We start from the raw sequence: 21,725 nt of genomic DNA on the forward strand, positions 1-21,725 counted from the left end.
TTGCACAATTGCGTGCGGATTCTCGTCAGCCCACACATGTTGATTGTGAAAATTTACAATTTGATCACGTTGGAATGAAGCCTCATCCGTAAAGAGAACATTTGCACTGAAATGAGGATTGACACATTGCTGGATGAACCATTCGCAGAAGTGTACCCGTGGAGGCACTATCAGCTGCTGATAGTGCCTGCACACGCTGTACATGGTACGGAAACAACTGGTTCTCCCGTAGCACTCGCCATGCGGTGACGTGGTCAACGTTACCTTGTACAGCAGCAACTTTTCTGACGCCGACATTAGGGATATCGTCAACTGCATGAAGAATTGCCTCGTCCGTTGCAGGTGTCCTCGTCGTTCTCGGTCTTCCCCAGTCGCGATCAACTGCTTCGAACGTCTTCCTATCGGGACACCTTCTTTCTGGAAATCTGTCTCGATACAAACGTACCGCGCCATGGCTATTTCCCCGTGCTAATCCATACATCAAAGGGGCATCTGCCAACTCCGCATTTGTAAACATTGCACTGGCTGCAAAACCACGTTCGTGATGAACACTAACCTGTTGATGCTACGTACTGATGTGCTTGATGCTAGTACTCTAGAGCAATGAGTCGCATGTCAAGCACTGAAGTCAACATTACCTTCCTTCAATTGGGCCAACTGGCGGTGAATCAAGGAAGTACAGTACATACTGACGAAACTAAAATGAGCTCTAACATGGAAATTAAGCGTTTCCGGACACATGTCCACATAACATCTTTTCTTTATTTGTGTGTGAGGAATGTTTCCTGTAAGTTTGGCCGTACCTTTTTGTAACACCCTGTGTAACAATTACTTTGTGTGTACTTAAACTATGTTAAGGTTTTTGTATTTTAATATATTATATCGAATCAGAGAAATGTGGATGGTGGGAGCAGACACGATCCTGGAATTTTCTGGCGATGTTGTGATTCTTGGCAACAATCTCGAGCAAGGGTGCACTGACACTTCCCGATTTCTCCGCAATGCGAGGAGAATTGGGCTGGCGGTGAATGAGGATAAAACCTAATGTCTCGTTGTGTCGCGCCATCATGCTCTCCATGTTTGCATTGCTGTTGACGGGCATACGTAGGGATGAGTTCAGGAATTCAAGTACCTGTGTTCCACAGCGACTGATACACAGAAGCGCCAAAGAGACTGATACAAGCATGCGTCTTTAAATACAGAGATATGTAAACAGGCAGAATACGGCGCTGCGGCCGGCAACGCCCATACAACGTCTGGCGCAGTTGTTAGAGCGGTTACTGCTGCTGCAATGCCAGTTTATCAAGTTTTAAGTGAGTTCGGACCCTTTTGAGTTCGGGCGCTTTACGCTTCCCTGGGCCGATCAACACCGACACTCGACTGTTGATGACTTGAAACATGTTGCCTGGCCGGACGAGTCTCGTTTAAAATATTGTATCGAGCAGATGGACGTGTACGGGTATGGAGACAACCTCATGAATCCATTGACCCTGCATGTCAGCAGGGCTGTTCAAGCTGGTGGAGGCTCTTAAGGGTGTGGGGCGCGTGCAGTTGGAGTGATATGATCCCTGATACGTCTAGATATGGTAATGACTGGTGACACGTACGTAGGCATTCTGTTTGATAACCTGCATCCATTCATGTACGTTCCGACGGACTTGGGTAATTCCAGCAGGACGATGCGACATCCCACACGTCCAGAATTGCTACAGAGTGGCTCCTGGTACAGTCTTCTGAGTTTAAACTCTTCTGCTGGCCACCAAACGCTCTAGACATGAATATTATAGAGCATATCTGGGATGCCTTGCAACTGCAACGTGCTGTTCAGATTGGATCTGCCCCCCCCCCTCGTACTCTTACGAAGTTATGGACAGCCCGGCAGGATTCATGGTGGCCAATAACATGTTCTTTAGTCTGAAAAATTTATTCTAATCACAAATGATACCACATAAGAATAAGATGCGGCTGTTCATGACTCTAGTACGGCCAGTACTTCGATATTGTTGTGAAACCTGGGCGACAGTAGCAGCTGAAGAAGCAGTCTGTGCCATCGAGAGGAAAGTGCGTCGACAGATGTGTGGATCCGTTTAGAATACCATGGAAGGTAAATGGGAACGAAGACCAAAGGAACACTCTTACCAGTGGTTTGGAAAAGCACACATTGGCCGAATATTAGGGCAAACATTCCTCACATATCGAGTCTTCCATTCTCAGTCGATTGGAAAATGCCCAAGGGGCGTCCAAGCGCGCAAAGGAAAGATCGAGTATTAAAAGTCCGTAAAGAAGTGCAGCTGACAACGGAATCGGCGGCGGAGAGTGAAAATGCGTGCCGGACCGGGACACGAACCCAGGGCCTCCTGCTTACCAGGCAGTTGCGTTAATCACTGCTCCATGCGAACACGGATGGAGCTAGAGACCCGTACTGATGGACCACCATTTACAGTGGATATCCTCCCTGTTGTGACTGACTGACCTTTTTTATTGTGCTTTTTTTAGTGTGTTATTTTATAAAATTTTTATGGGGTGCTGTGTAGTGTTGTTAATTTGTTTTTCTACTGCAGACCTTACAGGCTCGTTAATGCAGTAAATGATGATGGTGATATGCCTCTAGAAGCACACTATACACCCATACATGCTAGGATAATACGAATGGCGACTTTTATTTTATACGGTTATGAGAATTCTTAGTTACTTTTAATTTCTTGTTAAAGCGGGTATTCATGCGTAAATACTTCTCCCGACTTTCTTTATATTCGAATAACCCTTTCGGAGGGTACGATAAATCAACGTAGGTTTTGCCTCTTTATATTTAATTTTCGTCGCTCCCAGACTTCCTCTAGCCTTTGAGAGCGTTCTTTTTCTTCCTGGGTCCATTTCGTTCCCTCTGCAGACATCTTTCTTCCCCGAAATCCTGCCTCTTGTGTTATTTCTCTAAAGAGTATTCCGTTATCTATTATGTCCAACCGGATTCCAGTGTTTTTCATGTCTTTGCAATTTCACTGAACCATGTGAGTTTGTATTTGTAGCTGTTTAGTAAGTTTATGATCTGCTACGTTAGTCTGTTACTACTCATTCGATATATACGTCGCTGAAAGTGTAGCCTTCTTTCCCGTATTACAGCAGTTAGTTCTTCAGTCTTAAAAAGGAGCTCTTTGTGCGAAGTTAATTAGTATTCGTCATTATTATTTATTTTCGGTCCCAGAATTCTTCTTTCAACTTTTTCCCAGTTTTCCAAGATGCTTCATTAAGTCTTGTTATTTTAAGTTTTTCTGGTGCATACAGTGCTTCAGGTTTTATCACTGTTTGAGAGTCCAGAAAGCGATTTTCTCTGCAGTGGAGTGTCCGCTGATATGAAACTTCCTGGCAGATTAAAACTGTGTGCCGGACCGAGACTCGAACTCGGGACCTTTGCCTTTCGCGGGTAAGTGCTCTACCAACTGAACTACCCAAGCACGATTCACGACCCGTCCTCACAGCTTCAATTCTGCCAGTACCTCGTCTCCTACCTTCCAAACTTCACAGAAGCTCTTCTGCGAACCTTGCAGAACTAGCACTCCCGGAAGAAAGGATATTGCGGAGACATGGCTTAGCCACAACCTGGGGAATGTTTCGAGATTTTCACTCTGCAGCGGAGTGTGCGCTGATATGAAACTTCCTGGCAGATTAAAACTGTGTGGCGGACCGAGACTCGAACTCGGGACCTTTGCCTTTCGCGGGCAAGTGCTCTACCGACTTTTTTTTTTTTTTATTTTTTTTACATTTTGTTCTTTATTGGTCGTTGTGTCTGGTCGTTGCGGACGTCGCAAGACATCCTGTTCAAGTTCGTTGGTTGATCCTTCCACTCAGTTTTTTATTACAGAGGCCAACCGGCTCTCTGACCGAACACGCTGAGCTACCGTGCCGGCTGTCCGACTGAGCTACTTAAGCACGACTCACGCCCCCTTCTCTCAGCTTTACTTCCGCCAGTACCTCGTCTCCTACCTTGGTGTTTGCCCTTTGGCACCCAAGAAAATAATAACAGCACGTTTGTCGTGTGTGGACGCATTTGGTAATAACGTAGCCATAGGCGTAGCGTTTTGTAGATGTCGCAGCGCTCGTGTGTCGTCCGAAATTGTGATGCTGAGGGGGAGAGGGTATGCCATGTGTGCAAGAACTTTCGAATTCTAAATTCGGTTGCAGCACGCTATTTCTCACGCACCGACACAATTACATCAGACGGCGCCATATTACACGCTACAATTCGGAGCCCACAAGCGGCAGAGGGCTGGAGGAATGTAGATATCAGTAATAAAGATTCAGAATTTTAATAATGTTTGTTTTATTTAAAAATCTTTAATAATTTTCTTATTAAACCATCGGAGGCATTACTTTTCAGCACGCCCTCGTATTAGCACAAAGGACAAAAAACTAGTCACTCGTAAGAAAATTTAATACTGTGCTCCACCGCCTCTAGACTGGATAACGACCTCGGTTCGACAAGGAAGAGAGTCTAGAAGTTTCTGTACGCCGTATCTATTTGGAGCCACTCACTGGTGAGAGAAATGCAGTCTGCTACGTTTACACCGAAGGTTTCAAGCACTTTCAGAAATCTTTTGTGACATTAATACCGGATGAATTAGCGAGCCAGTTGGTGCGATATGGTGCCTGACGGTCTTCGGTGTACTCCACGCGTTGTTTTATTTGAAAAGAGGCAAAATTCGACTTGTCGGATGACACCACATGCTTGCAGTCTGGTACAGTCCAGTTTATACGCTTTTCGGCCCATAAAATTCGTGCCGTTTTATGCGCCTCTATGAGCAGTGGCCTTTTGCAAAGTGTCCGACACTAAATGTTTGTTGCATGTAGTGGCTTTCGCGTTGTTCCCATGTAAACTAATGGAAATGGACCTCTATTAACTGACAGCAACAATTCCTGTCGGGTTGAAACCGACCGTCAGTGGTAAGGCGTGACACTCATCTCCGGACTCCGTCAGTGATCTTTTTATGGCTACTGTTCTTACGCAGTGTTAGGGCACATCCATTAATTGCGTGAGGATCTTTGTTAAAATTTCAACCTCTCCCCCCCCCCTTCCCCATTGATGAGATTTGGTGACATGTAGTAGGATCCCCCGCCTCCCCGTCATGTGAGTTTTACCCTACAATTTTTAAATAACGAAATTTATTTGATATATTCGTGTTTTTTGCTTCATACCACTAAAAATAGCTAATAGGTTGTTCGGAATTAAGTTTATGAAATAAAATGTTATCCGTTGTAATAACCGATATTCTCTGCCATTTGGCAAGTTTCAAGACGATTAAGTTAATTAAATCTCATTGTAGTACTCCTCGAAGGTAGTTATCATTTTCACCTCTAATCTCAGAAAATAGTGTATTAAACAGTGTTTTTAATATGCGGTTAAAAACTTTATATTTTAAACACGGCACCGCCGTGTAGTATTCGGAAGCATAGACAGACAGAGATAGACAGAGAGATGGACAAAAAGGCTCTTCGAAAACAGTATTAACCGACTGGTAGTCAACCTAGCTGGTCCTTACCGCCCGCTATTGGCCACTTCAGCTTTCATAATGGGCGGTAGAAGGTAGGGATTTTAAAAAACATTTCGATTCAGTTTTCATAAAATTTTGACATAAGGAATTTTGTAAGTAAATATTATTTCATGCTTTAAGTAGCTGTAACTCTGCTTTATAAATTTTGTAAAGCTACTTTTCTGCTTTATAAATCTCTGTTACCGACGAACCGGTGGCACTCAACACTGCTAACAGTCACAAAAATGCGCGGTAGATAAAGAAGGTTGATTACCTCTGACTAACCGTTTTGACGGGTCACTAAAAAAATTGACTTTTTATAGATATATACTGAACCTTTACTCACTTTGCAGATGAAGGACGACGTTCTTTGTGCCTTCCTTTGAGCCGTATGAGTACGCAGCATTTCGGTTTCTTCATTTACATGATCACTAAGAGAATTCTTATCAGCGAACTTCAGCTTAGCTTCCTCCCACAGACGATTAACTTCAACCTCACACGTGTGTTTCGACTTGGCGTCATGCTGCTTGATATACGGGTTGTAAAAGTTTTGATACAGATTCACGTTGAACACAATAACGACGGCTTCACATGCGTTGCACAATATCACGACTGAATGACTGGTGGATTTGCAGTGATTTCGATAGGGAACTCCCCGGATGAAATCTGACACTTGTGCGGCGCTTGCCCCAAATCGGATAATCCCGGGCATGCGCCCGTGTAAACCATTCGCTTCAGTTGAATGGGCCCATAAATACTTGTCGGCGCTTTAATATTGTCTATGTTAGAGATTAATTTTATAGAACAAAATGTTATCCGTTGTAATAATGTACATTCTCTGAATTGAAAAGTTCACGCGAAATTTTCATTGAGCTCGCCCCCTTCTCGTTAAATGACATACGGTGAGATTTTACTGGACGCTTCCCCCCTCCCCCCACGCCGCCCCTCCTCCAGTAAGTCTGGTAGCTTCTGCAAGAGGCACGTCGGAACATGATGATTACTTCCTGCCATTCTGTCACGTCTCTGCATCGACGGATCACTTCACTGCGCTGATGCCGTGTGATCGACTGTTACGTATCACTTCACTCACGTCAGCGGTGGAGGGTCACGTGACCGCCTGATACCATTACCACTCCTAAGTGACTGCGTACTCTTATGCAGGGGCGAAAGGAATCCTTTCTGTATGTGTGGTGATATTACATAGTGGTATATACGAGAACAGTGAAGGCTGGAACAGTTGGCAAATTACAAGTCTTTGTTGGAAAAAATCAGCAAGGAGTTGTACAAAATAAACTTTACTCCTTAACCGATTTCAAGCACCTAGTGCCCCTCTTCAAAAGATTACAATTATCGCATTATTAGCGAGTATAAAAAATAAACAGGTATGTGCAGCACATTACAATAGTCACAACTATTAAAATAAGCTGCATACACCTGTTTGTTTTTGACTCTCGATAATAATGCAGTAATTCTAATCTTCTGAAGAAGGCACTAGGCACTAGGTGCCTGAAACTGGTTAAAAAATTCTTTTTGTACAACTTGTTGCTGATTTTTCCAACAACTACGCACACAGTTACCGAGGATAGATAAAGTACTAAATTTCAATTAGTTGGAATTTTTGGGCCTTACAGAACTGTGACAGATATTTATAAATCTTTACCCACGAATAGCATCTGTGTTCACATCAGAATGTCAGTGGATTGAGTAATGAATCAAATTTCTGATTTGTTACACGTTGCCAGGTAAGCTAGGTTTCTCTTTGAGTCAGCACCGTGTCTAATTCGTTTCGATCAGCTTGCTCTTAGACTGAGACAAAGCGGTCGTCCAAGTGTGTCTCGCTCAGCGTGCACTTTTGCAGGTGGACTTTCGCGGACATTGCAGCGAAATAAGCCGTGGAATTGCTCTCTCTCGCTGAGTCGTGCTAATCTGATCTTTCCGCTAAGATACTTACAGTCTGGGTTGCAGACTGCTGCGACGTTTTGCAAATGCGCATTACTCGACTAGCGACGAGAATACTGCGCATTTCGCTAATGAATAAATGCCAGTTGCTAAAGAATAGAACTTGTCCCATGAGACCGCCGTAGGAAAGTAAGTTAACCATACTGACAGCGTCATGTTTGACTGATGTTAATGAGATACGCCGCGTTACAAACTCTTACGACAAAACGCAAGCTTGACCGTACTTGTCTTTCGTCATCGGTCACGTGAGTGCTAGCTTGAATTTTCTTACACAACTCAACATATGGCAAAAACTGAAAACTTCATGTTAAGTCCGGTAATACAAAAAAACATTTAAAGAATTCTCGTGTGTGGCTCGTATAGTGGAAAAGGCATTACTTGAAAATCTTATCTCAGTGAATTAGTTATTTGTTACTGTGTAATGAATGCGTAGCACGTTGAATACGCGACAGAAGGTGAAGCTGTAACACAACAGTTCTGTTCTGCAACGAAGCACAGGCGTCTAATTTAATCAACTGGTGTCGCGATCTTTTGAACTCAATTACTCTTCTTAATAATTTTATTTCACCGTCAACCGTGTCCGATACTTGTGTGCCTTTTGAACTCATCAGTAGAACAGACACACGCAAGTACATCTGCTGCGCCGCTAAATGAGCCTAATAGCTTAACCTGACCGCAGTAGGTCTGAGATCGACATAAGAAGAACTGGGAAGCAAACTTTCCGTGTGGAACCAAGAGTGATTAAACACAGTAAAAGCAAACCAAGTTTGCTATATATTGTCCATGGAAGTTTACACTTGCAATTTTTAATAGTGTGTTAAAAAACAGTGAGAATTTGAAACAAAAAACTTACTGAACTCAACATTTCGCCGATAAGGTCAGGAAAAGGAAGCAAAAAACTGAAATCAGCTGTCTTGCGTTTGCAGATATTTTTGCTACACTTTCCGAAAATGTGGCATCTGCTACAACACAAATAAATCTCCAGGAAGAAATAGCGAGCAGAACTGGCTTAAGACTTCCTGCAAAAAAAATACAAAATTTCTAATATAAGTTAAGGATGCTCTAAAATTCCTGAAAACATATATTTGTCAAATAGAGAACAAAAATTTAAAAATCTAGGGGAGATAATCAAAGAAAATGACCTGGAAAAATCTGCAACAGAGGAAAGGTAGCATAAATTGGGGAGAGCACAAGGTATCACCAGAGAGCTCTACAGTAAAAAGTGCGTATCCAAAAATGTAGATATAGGATATTACAACAGAGCGAATGCCTGGCATTAAACTATAATTTAGATGAATCAGAAATAGTAGACAGACGTATATGCAAAATATTAGGGTCACAAAACACAGCAGAAGATTGGAAATTACAAGAATACAGCAAAATATAGAAAATATTTCAAACGTAATGAGAAAATGAAGACCCGTGATTTTTGGACAATTATATCGAATGGAAGATTTTCAGATGTTTGTGAGGTAAGAATTCCACAACAAGCTGGGTCAAAAAACTAAAAAAGGTTTTAGAAAGAAACAATATAAAAACAGAAGATGTAGACAACAGAGAAAGTTTTCGGGAAAAGTATTTAAAATGGAAGGATTCCAAGGCAGTGTAGCTAAAAAGTCTGGTATGAACAGATGAAAGCATACTGGAAGAAAAGAAAAGAACAAAGAATGAAGAGCTGAAATTTGAACGGGGTCTTCAGATAGCCTACTCGCAGAATAAAAAGGCAGCACAGTAACATGGCACAGGCTTCACAAGAGTATAATCACAGCTAATGAAAGACACAAAACTCTCAACATACCCACGGAAATCACACGTACACTCACGCGATCATACCAGCACATACATTGCTCATTTATGCACACGAGCGTATGAGTAAGCGATAGACAGATATCGTGGGAACAAGCACGTTTGAAATACAGACGCTATTGCAATGTGAGACAGCATTAATTACGATCAAACAGGTGCCAGCAAGTTGCTGAAGTGCAGTGCAACTACAGTGGAATTCAAATAATGTATATGCTTTCTCTCATTCAGTAACGTTAACTCACCTAAAATGCAATGATTAATGATTACTGTTGAAACAAACAGCTCATCACAGAGTAACAGGACTATGGCAAGGCATATAGAAAATTTTGTGTACTAATTATAAGTAAAAACTATCTTACCTCTACTAACTTAATATACCAAAAAGAAGTAATAAACAAGGTAAAAAATTCTAAGGAGGAAACGTAAACTAGGAAATTCAAGTAATAGGCCTGCTAAAACATTTAGGTTCGGCTACTTTTGCTATTAAGAATAGCTGCCGGCTTTGGAGATACAAAAGTCAGTAAGATAATATATTTTGCACATTTTTCTTCACTACTCTCGACAAAAAATATTCATTGCACATAAAAATAATTAGAATTATGGGTTAGACTCACACACGTACATCTTGCAGGCATCTGTTTAAGTAGCTGGGAATGAATACTAACCACTGTACCAGAGAATTTATTCCTTATGAAATTGTCATCAATAGTCCGTCTGAGTTCGAGAGCAACAGAGATATTTGCAAATACAGTATTAAAAGGAAAAATGATGTGCATTATCTTTCAATGAATCTAAACTCGGCAGCTATAAATCTATATGAGAATGTTTTAATCGACATTCTGAGAATGGGGCGCTTCCGTCAGCTTATCGTGAGTATAGTTGTATTTTGTGAGGACACGCTGAACCACTTAATAGTATACGCAGAAGTGTCCTGAAAGCATTCGCAGTGCGATTTGTTTTCCTTACCCTCTTACCCTCCACTGTACTTGTTTGCTGTAGTATCACCGCATGTTTCCGATAACGGCCACGAGAGGCCAAAGTTCAATAATATCGTGGTCGTGTAGTGACCAGAGAAACGAAATGCCTGACAAATAGCAGAAGTGTTTTCAAATGTAGATTACAGATGTTTCTCCTTACCAACTGCTTAAATACCATAGAGGAATGCTTAAATAGTGTAATTAATCATTTCTTACAGAAAAATATCTGTAATTAACATCACTAATATCAAAACAACTCATGAATCCCTAGCGGCGAAACGGTAACCCTGTGGCTTTTTGTCATATAAAATAAGTTTCTTTTTATGTCCCCTAAATACTCTTTTGTGTGTGTGTGTCTGTGGGGGGAGGGGGGGGGTTCACATGTTCCACATCGTAACATTTATTGTGCATATGATTTATGGAACAAATAAAAAACTAGCTAATAGGTGTCACCGTAACTGGACGAAGCTTGTCGCCTCTGATGAAAAGTACGAGAAACTGTCGCTCTTCCAACAGAAATAAGTGAAGGTTCTGTACAGTTAATGTTTGCGCAGCAGAATATTAAGAGGTGGTGATGGACGTGAGAGAGAAAATTCACTAATAAACGTATGTCAGCTTGCCCATGAAACCATCACTTCCAAATATGCACTGTTGAGAGGACTGGTGGTGGAGCATACTCCCCTACCGTAAGCAACATGTGAAACTAATGAGGTGGAATGATTTTAATCTCAGAATTTCAATTTTGTTAAGTGACCGCAGTATGGCATTTGTAACGCGTTTATTGAGACGGACGGTCGTCACTTGGAACAGTTGCTGTGAGTGTATGTTGTTGCTACTTGCGGTAAGCTGTTTATGTCAGCATGCCTAAACTGAATATTGATCTCCGCCATTAGTTCCTTATCACAAAGCACACTGTTTACGATTCTCTACCGCTTGTATAGTTTAGACCCTTAAGTTCTGGGACTCCCATATGTACACAGTACGGCACATCAGATGTGGATGTACTCATAATAGACTACTCATCGCACAGGAATCAACACTTCAGTAAATGAGTTGCAAGTAATCGACCTACGTCTGGAACTCCGTTTCACATTAAACACTCTATGAAACGTCCCCTTTTTAAAAATTTATATACGACTGTGCTTAACCTGACACACAATATTTTCAGCGCAACGCAATCTGACTTTCAAAAATCCCTACAAAAGAATGGCCCTGACTTACATTAACCTATACCTTTTACAAATCACTTACCTCACCAAAAATCTTCGTTACTCGAACTACTGCAATACAGCGAGCGCCACTACTGCCAGTTAAATAAAAGATTCGAACTACGAAAGGCACTAACTACTGATAGGCATAGTTAGGAAATGAAAGATTTTAATAGAGAACAAACAATGTATTTACCTTAATAGTCATAATATATATAGCAGTTCATGACAAATTACAAAACTCCGCCATCTCTCTCCCCACATCCACCACTGCTGGCGGCTCACCTCCAACTGCGCAGCGCTACGCGCTGTTCACATCCAGCTGCCGCTGCCCAACACTACAATGGCAGACGACAATGCAAACCAGCCACAGACTGCACACAGCACAGCCAGTGATTCTCACACAGAGCGCTACGTGGCGTTACCAATAAGAAAACATAAACAGCCTACTTACAACTCTTACATATTCCCATTAGTCAAATCCCCTTTCGAACATACGTTTATAGATGTCAAAAGAGTCAGCACCATTAGACAGTGTTTGATGACTCGTTTCCACAGTCTGTCTGAAATGTATATCGGCCATCAGATACTCGTTTATATTTCTGCATGACGCTAGTTGTATCCAGTTACCGATAGTTACAGATAGTAAATGAGTTCTGTAGTACACCGAGCTCGTTATTATGTGTTAGACATGTAATAACTGCCATGGAAGGAAGGGAACGATGTCCTACACACCGTCGATATCAGTATCATTAACACAAGCTGAGTTGGAATAGTATGGGAGAAGGAATTAGTTGAGTGTCAGGACGGAAATATGAACTTCTCTTCTCCCAAAGGCGCGTCCAATGTCTTAACCATGGCACTACGTTACTGGGTAAGTTATAAAAGTGGAAAAAAGAGAAATAAATACGTCATGCATATAAAACCGGATCTACACTGAGCAAGTGGAATGACCAAAAAATATTGGTTTCACAGAGAGCAGCAGTCAGTTTCGTAAACCTGTCCGAACGAAATGCTAAAGTTTTCGTCGTTTCTCTGTGTAAATTTACGTGAATGACGGGATGGCTCCTTCAACATATTGATAGCCACTTTTTTCATACTTCCTTTCTTAAGGATCACTCTGTGTATCGTGCCCAGCACTGTGTCGTCAGATTATAAAATGCAAACGAAATTAATGATGTTGTTGTTGTTGTGGTCTTCAGTCCTGAGACTGGTTTGATGCAGCTCTCCATGCTACTCTATCCTGTGCAAGCCTCTTCATCTCCCAGTACCTACTGCAGCCCACATCCTTCTGAATCTGCTTAGTGTATTCATCTCTTGGTCTCCCTCTACGATTTTTACCCTCCATGCTGCCCTGCAGTACTAAATTGGTGATCCCTTGATAATGGCGTTAATAGATAGCTGTTGAAAAGCGCGTGTTAATGGAAGATTAATTTATAAATTTGTTGTATTCTTTCCTCCGTGTTTCTGAGCTACATAGCAAACGCAATTAGCCTCCCGTCTCCAAGCAAATGCTGCTTGACGGATGCCGCAGCACGGATTGTGCAGCTGATGTCGCATGTCCTACAGGGCTACTCCCGTTTTGCGCCAATACTGCGGTCTAGCGCCGCGGTGTGGCACTCCGAGGCAGAACACAGATGCTCAATGACGCCATTTCCCTTCATCCCATTCACAGAACAGAGCTCTGACAATTTAGTTCCCCGGTTTGTCTCTCCGGTATGGGGAACAGAGAGGATATTTAGGAGCTGCTTGCTCGGAGAACAGGCGCTGCTGGCAACCGGCCACACCGGATTAGACACCACCTCTGCTGTTCTGTCAGGGGCTTCATTACGTCAGCGGCCTCTGGATATCCATTTCCTACCCACAATGGAGCTGGCACACCACTTCCACGACGGCTGTACGTCCTTCACGTATTACAGTTTTGTCACCATAAATGTCTGGACTTCAACTAGTTAATCCACTTTTGGACTACTTACATAACTCCCGCCCCCTCCCCATTCCTCTCTGTAATGCTGGTAACGCTGCCTCTTACGGAAAGCTTATCTTACAACACTCATTTCGTACAATGTACTGTTTTATCAGAAAAAAACTTTCTTCGAGCCGATCTCGTATGCGTGAAGATATTCCTTACGACCTTGTCTTTGTGTTAAACGCAGGGTTACAGGATTTACCTGTTTTCTACTACGTGATGTATCTGTACACATGGAAAGAGCTCCGTATGTCTGATGTACGGTGTTTTTATCTTGGACAACATATGATACTTCAGCCTCATGGAAAGTTATCCTATCGCGGTTGTTGCGTTGTACGATGACTGGTGTTCTCCATATAAAAGGGGTGACCAAAAAGTTTCCATTCTGAGGTCGTACTGTCCAGAAGCGGTACGTCAGTCAGACAAAATCGTCGTGAGCACTCTATCATCCCACCGACGTAGAAAAAATGAAATGTCGTGCGGCTAGGGCCTCCCGTCGGGTAGACCGTTCGCATGGTGCAAGTCTTTTAAGTTGACGCCACTTCGAGGACTTGCGTGTCGATGAGGATGATATGATAATGAAGACAACACAACACGTAGTCCCTGAGCGGAGAAAATCTCAGACACAGCCGGGAATCAAACCCGGGCCCCTTGGCACGGCAAAAAAATGGTTCAAATGGCTCTAAGCACTATGGGACTAAACATCTGAAGTCATCAGTCCCATAGACTTAAAACGAAGTAAACCTAACTAACCTAAGGACATCACTCACATCCATGCCCGAGGCAGGGTTCGAACCTGCTACCGTAGCAGCCGCGTGGTTCCGGACTGAAGCGCCTAGAACTGCTCGCTTGGCACAGCATTCGACCGCCCTGACCACTTTTTTATGTCATTTTGTTCGTTATTGATCGTTGTATTTGTTCGGGGCGGACATCTAATAACGCTTCTTCAAGTTCGTGTTTGATCCATTAAGGCGGTCGCCGACGTAGAAGTAGATATCCTCGGAGTAGTGAAGCAACATAAATCACTTAATAGAAGCAATTCTTCTGGTCCAGACTGTATATCAGTTAGGTTCCTTTCAGAGTATGCTGAGCTCCATACTTAACAATCATGTACAACCGTTCGCTCGACGGAAGACCCGTACCCAAAGACTGGAAAGCTGCACCGGTCCCACAAATATTCAAGAAAGGTAGTAGGAGTAATCCATTTACTTACAGGCCATGTCATTAACGTCGATACGCAGCAGGATTTTGGAACATATATTGTGTTCGAATATTATAAATTACCTCGAATAAAACGGTCTATTGACACACAGTCAACATGGGTTTAGAAAACATCGTTCCTGTGAAACACAACTAGCTCTTTATTCACATGAAGTGCTCAGTGCTATTGACAAGGGATTTGCGATCGATTCCGTATTTATGGATTTCCGGAAGGCTTTTGACACTGTACCACACAGGCGGTTTGTAGTGAAATTGCGTGCTTATGGGATATCGTCTGTTATGTGACTGTATTCCTGATTTCCTGTGAGAGAGCACAGTTCGTAGTAACTGGCCGGAAGTCATCGAGTAAAACGGAAGTGATTTATGGCGTTCCCCTAGGTAGTGTTATAGGTCCTTTGCTGTTCCTATATAAACGATTTGGGAGACAATGTGAGCAGCCATCTTACGTTATTTGTAGATGACGCTGTCGTTTATCGACTAGTAAACTCATCAGAAGATCATAACAAATTGATCTGAGAAAAGATATCTGTATGGTTCGAAAATTGGCAGTTGACCCTAAATTACCAAAAGCGTGAGGCCATCCACATGAATGCTAAAAGGAATCCGTTAAACTTTGGTTACACGATAAATCAGTCAAATCTAAAGGCCGTGAATTCAACTAATTGCTTGGGAATTACAATTGGAAGGAACGTATAGGAAATGTTATGAGGAAGGCTAACCAAGGACTGCGTTTTATTGGCAGGCCACTTAGAAACTATAACAGATCTACTAAGGAGACTGCCTACACTACGCTTGTCCGTCCTGTTTTAGAATACTGCTGTGCGGTGTGGGATCCTTACCAGATAGGACTAACGGAGTACATAGAGAAAGTTCAAAGAAGGGCAGCACGTTTTGTATTATCGCGAAATAGGTGAGAGAGTGTCGCCGACTTTCTCCTCCGAAATCGAAAATAGTTTGTTGACTCCGTCTTGCATAGGGAGAAACGATCGCCATGATAAAATAAGGGAAATCAGAGCTCGTACGGAAAGATATAGGTGCTTGTTCTTTCCGCGCTCTATACGAGATTGGAATAATAGAGAACTGTGAAGGTGGTTCGATGAACCCTCTACCAAGCACTTATGTGTGATTTACAGAGTATCTGTGTAGATGTAGATGAAAATACTCGTGTGGTAAAACACCGTGTTCTGCTGCGTGAGGAAGCCTGTAATTGCCTGTTGCACATCATCGTCTGACAGGAATTGTCGATCCTTCAACGCCTTTTTTAAGGGACCACTGGGGAGAGATCCACTGGGGAGAGATCAGGGCTATAGGTCAGGTGCTCTCCCGCGTGAGTTGGCGTAACTTCTGCGTTACGACATTTGCGATGTGGGAAAGTGCATGTTATGAAGCTTGGCACACCATTCCACAACGGTGATTTTCGACAGACTTATTGCCACATGCACATTCTTCATTCTCCGATGGATGTCTGCTGGTATCCAGAATGAAATTTTCATTCTGCAGCGGAGTGTGCGCTAGTATGAATCTTCCTGGCAGATTAAAACTGTGTGCCGGACCGAGACTCGAACTCGGGACCTCTGCCTTTCTTGGGCAAGTGCTTTACCGACTGAGCTACCCAAGCACGACTCACGCCCCCCTCTCACAGCTTTACTTCCACTAGCACCTCGTCTCCTACCTTTGATGTATGCTGGTGTTTGCCCTTTGGCACCCAAGAAAATAATAACATCATGTTGGTCCTGTACGAACGCGTTTGGTAATAACTTAGCCACAGTCTACGTTTCCACATTTACCGCACGCACGTCGGAAAGACACGAATACCACACTAATCCCTTGCCCACTTGTGGATGCTTATACACCTGCATCGGAGTCGCGGCAGCAACGCCCTCAAACAGAAACCGTTCAACCGATAGGGCCAGCAGCACTCTCAGATTGTTCGTGGGCGAAACTGATTTCTTTAGGAGGGCATCGTCACTGGCTGATTCTAAGGAACTGCTGAACTACCTAGTGTTTCCGCTTACCAGAGAAGACATTATCATCGTTGATAAAGAACGTCCGTCCTCAGAGACCAAAAACAGGAAAAGTTAACGTAATATTGGTAAACTGCAGGAGTATCCAGGGCAAGATTCCTGAATTAGTATCTCTTATTGAAGGAAATAGTGCGCATATAGTATTAGGAACGGAAAGTTGGTTAAAACCGGAAGTGAACAGTAACGAAATCCTAGACACAGAATGGAATATATACCGCAAGGATAGGATAAACGCCAGTGGTGGAGGAGTATTTATAGCAGTAAAGAATTCAATAATATCCAGTGAAGTTATTAGCGAATGCGAATGTGAAATAATCTGGGTTAAGTTAAGTATCAAAGGTGGGTCAGATATGATAGTCGGATGCTTCTATAGACCACCTGCATCAGCAACCGTAGTAGTTGAGCGCCTCAGAGAGAACCTGCAGAACGTCGTGAAGAAGTTTCGTGATCATACTATTGTAATAGGGGGAGACTTCAATCTACCAGGTATAGAATGGGATAGTCACACAATCAGAACTGGAGCCAGGGACAGAGACTCTTGTGACATTATCCTGACTGCCTTGTCCGAGAATTACTTCGAGCAGATAGTTAGAGAACCAACTCGTGAAGCTAACGTTTTAGACCTCATAGCAACAAATAGACCGGAACTTTTCGACTCCGTGAATGTAGAAGAGGGTATCAGTGATCATAAGTCAGTGGTTGCATCAATGACTACAAGTGTAATAAGAAATGCCAAGAAAGGAAGGAAAATATATTTGCTTAACAAGAGTGATAGGGCACAAATCGCAGAATATCTGAGTGACCACCATCAAACGTTCATTTCTGAGGAAGAGGATGTGGAACAAAAATGGAAAAAATTCAGAAACATCGTCCAGTACGCCTTAGATAAGTTCGTACCGACTAAGGTCCAAAGCGAGGGGAAAGATCCACCGTGGTATAACAATCATGTACGAAAGGTACTACGGAAACAAAGAAAGCTTCATCATAGGTTTAAGAGTAGTCGAATCATAGCTGATAAGGAAAAGCTGAACGAAGCGAAAAAGAGCGTAAAGAGAGCAATGAGAGAAGCATTCAACGAATTCGAACATAAAACATTGGCAAACAATCTAAACAAGAACCCTAAAAAGTTTTGGTCATATGTAAAATCGGTAAGCGGATCTAAATCCCCTATTCAGTCACTCGTTGACCACGATGGCACCGAAACAGAGGACGACCGAAGAAAGACAGAAATACTGAATTCAGTGTTCCGAAACTGTTTCACTGCGGAAAATCGTAACACGGTCCCTGACTTCAGCCGTCGCACGGACGCCAAAATGGAAAATATTGAAATAAACGATATCGGAATTGAAAAACAACTGCTATCACTTAGTAGCGGAAAAGCATCCGGACCAGACGAGATACCCTTAAGATTCTACAGTGATTATGCTAAAGAACTTGCCCCCTTTCTATCAGCAATTTATCGTAGATCGCTGGAAGAACGTAAAGTACCTAGCGACTGGAAGAAAGCGCAGGTCGTTCCCATTTTCAAGAAGGGTCATAAATCAGATGCGAATAATTATAGGCCTATTTCGCTTACGTCAATCTGTTGTAGAATAATGGAACATGTTTTGTGTTCTCGTATTATGACGTTCTTAGATAATACAAATCTCCTTCATCATAACCAACATGGATTCCGCAAACAGAGATCATGTGAAACTCAGCTCGCCCTATTTGCCCAAGAAATTCACAGTGCCGTAGACACTGGCGAGCAGATTGATGCCGTATTCCTGGACTTCAGGAAGGCATTTGATACGGTTCCGCACTTACGTTTAGTGAAAAAAATACGAGCTTACGGAATATCGGACCAGGTTTGTGATTGGATTCAGGATTTCCTAGAAGAAAGAACACAACATGTCATTCTTAACGGTTCAAAATCTGCAGATGTAGAGGTAATTTCGGGAGTACCGCAGGGAAGCGTGATAGGACCTTTATTGTTTACAATATACATAAATGACTTAGTTGACAACATCGGTAGCTCCGTGAGGCTATTTGCAGATGACACGGTTGTCTACAAGAAAGTAGCAACATCAGAAGACTCGTACGTACTCCAGGAGGACCTGCAGAGGATTAATGCATGGTGCGACAGCTGGCAGCTTTCCCTAAACGTAGATAAATGCAATATAATGCGCATACATAGGGGCAGAAATCCATTCCAGTACGATTATGCCATAGGTGGTAAATCATTGGAAGCGGTAACGACCGTAAAATACTTAGGAGTTACTATCCGGAGCGATCTGAAGTGGAATGATCACATAAAACAAATAGTGGGAAAAGCAGGCGCCAGGTTGAGATTCATAGGAAGAATGCTAAGAAAATGTGACTCATCGACGAAAGAAGTAGCTTACAAAACGCTTGTTCGTCCGATTCTTGAGTATTGCTCATCAGTATGGGACCCTTACCAGGTTGGATTAATAGAAGAGATAGACATGATCCAGCGAAAAGCAGCGCGATTCGTCATGGGGACATTTAGTCAGCGTGAGAGCGTTACGGAGATGCTGAACAAGCTCCAGTGGCGGACACTTCAAGAAAGGCGTTGCGCAATACGGAGAGGTTTATTATCGAAATTACGAGAGAGCACATTCCGGGAAGAGATGGGCAACATATTACTACCGCCCACATATATCTCGCGTAATGATCACAACGAAAAGATCCGAGAAATTAGAGCAAATACGGAGACTTACAAGCAGTCGTTCTTCCCACGCACAATTCGTGAATGGAACAGGGAAGGGGGGATCAGATAGTGGTACAATAAGTACCCTCCGCCACACACCGTAAGGTGGCTCGCGGAGTGTAGATGTAGATATAGATGTAGATGTAGTGAACGTCAGCTCTCTTTAACTGTGGAGAAATGCAAGATAATGACCATTAAAAAAAAAACAACAACATAGTGACCGATTACTTGTTACGTCGCTTAAATATCTTGAAGTTTGAAATGAGAAGAACATGTAATATTAGTGTTAAAGAAGACACGTGTATTGTTAGTGAGACAGTGGCGAGAGTTCTTGAAAAATGAAGAGCGTTCGTAAATGCAACATCATACAAGATTCTAGTGGATCTGGACTAGAATATCGCTCCAGAACGTGTAGTCCATAATCAGTAGGAGTGCAGGAGAAAACAGGACTGTAACATGTCAGTATAGCCCATCTGATATTGTGAAGGAGATTTTCAAGAAACTTGAACGGTAATATTTTGAAAAAGAGCAACTGTATTCTCCGGAAATCCCGCTGGGTAAATTTAGAGAACCGGATTTCAAGAAAGATTGTGAGATAATTCTGCCGTCCCTATGGTAGTCTAGATATAGTACGGGGACCAGGATGGAAAGATAGAGGGATTAGTCCGCATACTGAAGCACACTGACATTAATTTTAGCCTAGTTTCTAGCACCAATGGAATAAGAAAGTAAGACACTAATACTGACAAGAAGTAACCCGTACCATCCTTGTACGTAACATGTATAAATGTAGCAATAATGGAAATGAGCGTTTGTCGTCATTGGCCGGGAGGCCCCTTGCGGGCCAGGTCCGGCCGCCTTGGTGCAGGTCTTATTACATTCGACGCCACATTGGGCGACCTGCGAGCTGGATGGGGATGAAATGATAATGGAGACAGCACAGCACCCAATACTGAGCGGAGAAAATCCTTGACCCATCCGTGAATCGAATCCGGGCCTGTAAGACGGCAAATGTAGCAATAGATCAATTTACATTCACAAATTAATACTGTAATCGAAATTTGGGTCACCAGGGAGATTTCTTCGCTAGATGTTAGTAAGTAGTGAATCTGTGTACATTCCTAACTAATGAAAGCTGGTCCACTGTTATATCGCTGCGGTGCAGAAGCGTGAAATGTTGAGAGTAGCCCGCGCTACATTTTGCACTCAACGAGTGGCCAAAATGAAGGTGGTGTTAAGTCTAATAAACATGTAAGCAATGCTCATAGATAATCTGCCTGTCTTTTGTTGCAGGTGTACACACCGACTGGCTTCGAGAAGTATGGCTCGACGTACAACGTGGCGGACTATAGGATACACTTTGCCGTGTGGGACACGTCTGGTGAGTGTGATAACCCAGACATTAGTCTTGCATGCACAGCCTAACCTTTAAACACTATTCGGTTTGCACAATGGCCATCTAAAGAATTTTCATCATTCTCATTTGTCTGGCACTGTAACGTAAACCACTAACGTGGGCTAATTTGTTAACCTTCCATCCAGAGGTATGAGTCTTAAATCTTGGTAGCAGGAACTAGTACTCTGAAGAAGGAGAGGTGTTAGTTTCCTGTTCCTGAGGGCAACTGTGTGGCCGATTCTCCTGTGTCAGTCTCGGGAGTTCTGCACTGCCTGATGTGACGGCAGGCCAGACATGTTGTGGATTCCTTCATGGAGACTATAGTAACCTCTACAGCCATCATACTGCTATTCGAGATACGCATAATATGTTCTGGCACGTCGTTATGCCATCTACTTTCCTTTCGTAACAGGAATCATTAAAAAAAAAAACATAAACACAATATTGCTTTCTACAAGAATTCCGTAGATTAATCTGTGCGGTAGAAGATCGTACTTGACATTATTCTTTGAAGAAAGAAGCAGAAACGCTTAGTATTTCCATACGTTCGTCGAACGCTCGTGAAAATGACTCACTACCTCCTCAATCATGTCAGTGACGCGTAAGCCACGACAGTCACGTGAAACTATGCGTAGTTTCAAATAAACGAAGAAAGCCACTGGATTGAAATCCAAACTTTCCCGGTAACTCTGTAGTGACGCAAGTTTATTTCTGAACTATGCACTAACAGTAGTTCAACAAAGTTTTTATTTACATACATAGCCACAGCGTTATTTTTATAGCGTCGGTTCCAGCAGTCACAAACGGTCATCTTCAGATAAATGTGCAGCTTGTGCATTACCACTAACGCATTAAACACAGTGTACGGTCATCAGTACTGTACGTTGATCCGAAGATGGCTGTTGGAACCGCTAACATTGAGCTATGGGG

General features: G+C 42.7%; 1 protein-coding gene across 1 annotated transcript in view; it reads left to right on the top strand.

Annotated features, from left to right (window-relative positions):
* Positions 1-21,725, top strand: part of LOC124777228 (rho-related GTP-binding protein RhoE-like) — a 292,511-nt gene that overhangs the window by 226,186 nt on the left and 44,600 nt on the right. The window contains exon 2 of the mRNA XM_047252553.1: positions 20,693-20,780. Within this exon, the coding sequence (XP_047108509.1) occupies positions 20,693-20,780 (88 nt within the window). The remainder of the gene's footprint in view (positions 1-20,692; positions 20,781-21,725) is intronic.

Source organism: Schistocerca piceifrons, chromosome 2, assembly GCF_021461385.2.
Source record: "Schistocerca piceifrons isolate TAMUIC-IGC-003096 chromosome 2, iqSchPice1.1, whole genome shotgun sequence".
Lineage (NCBI taxonomy): Eukaryota > Metazoa > Arthropoda > Insecta > Orthoptera > Acrididae > Schistocerca > Schistocerca piceifrons.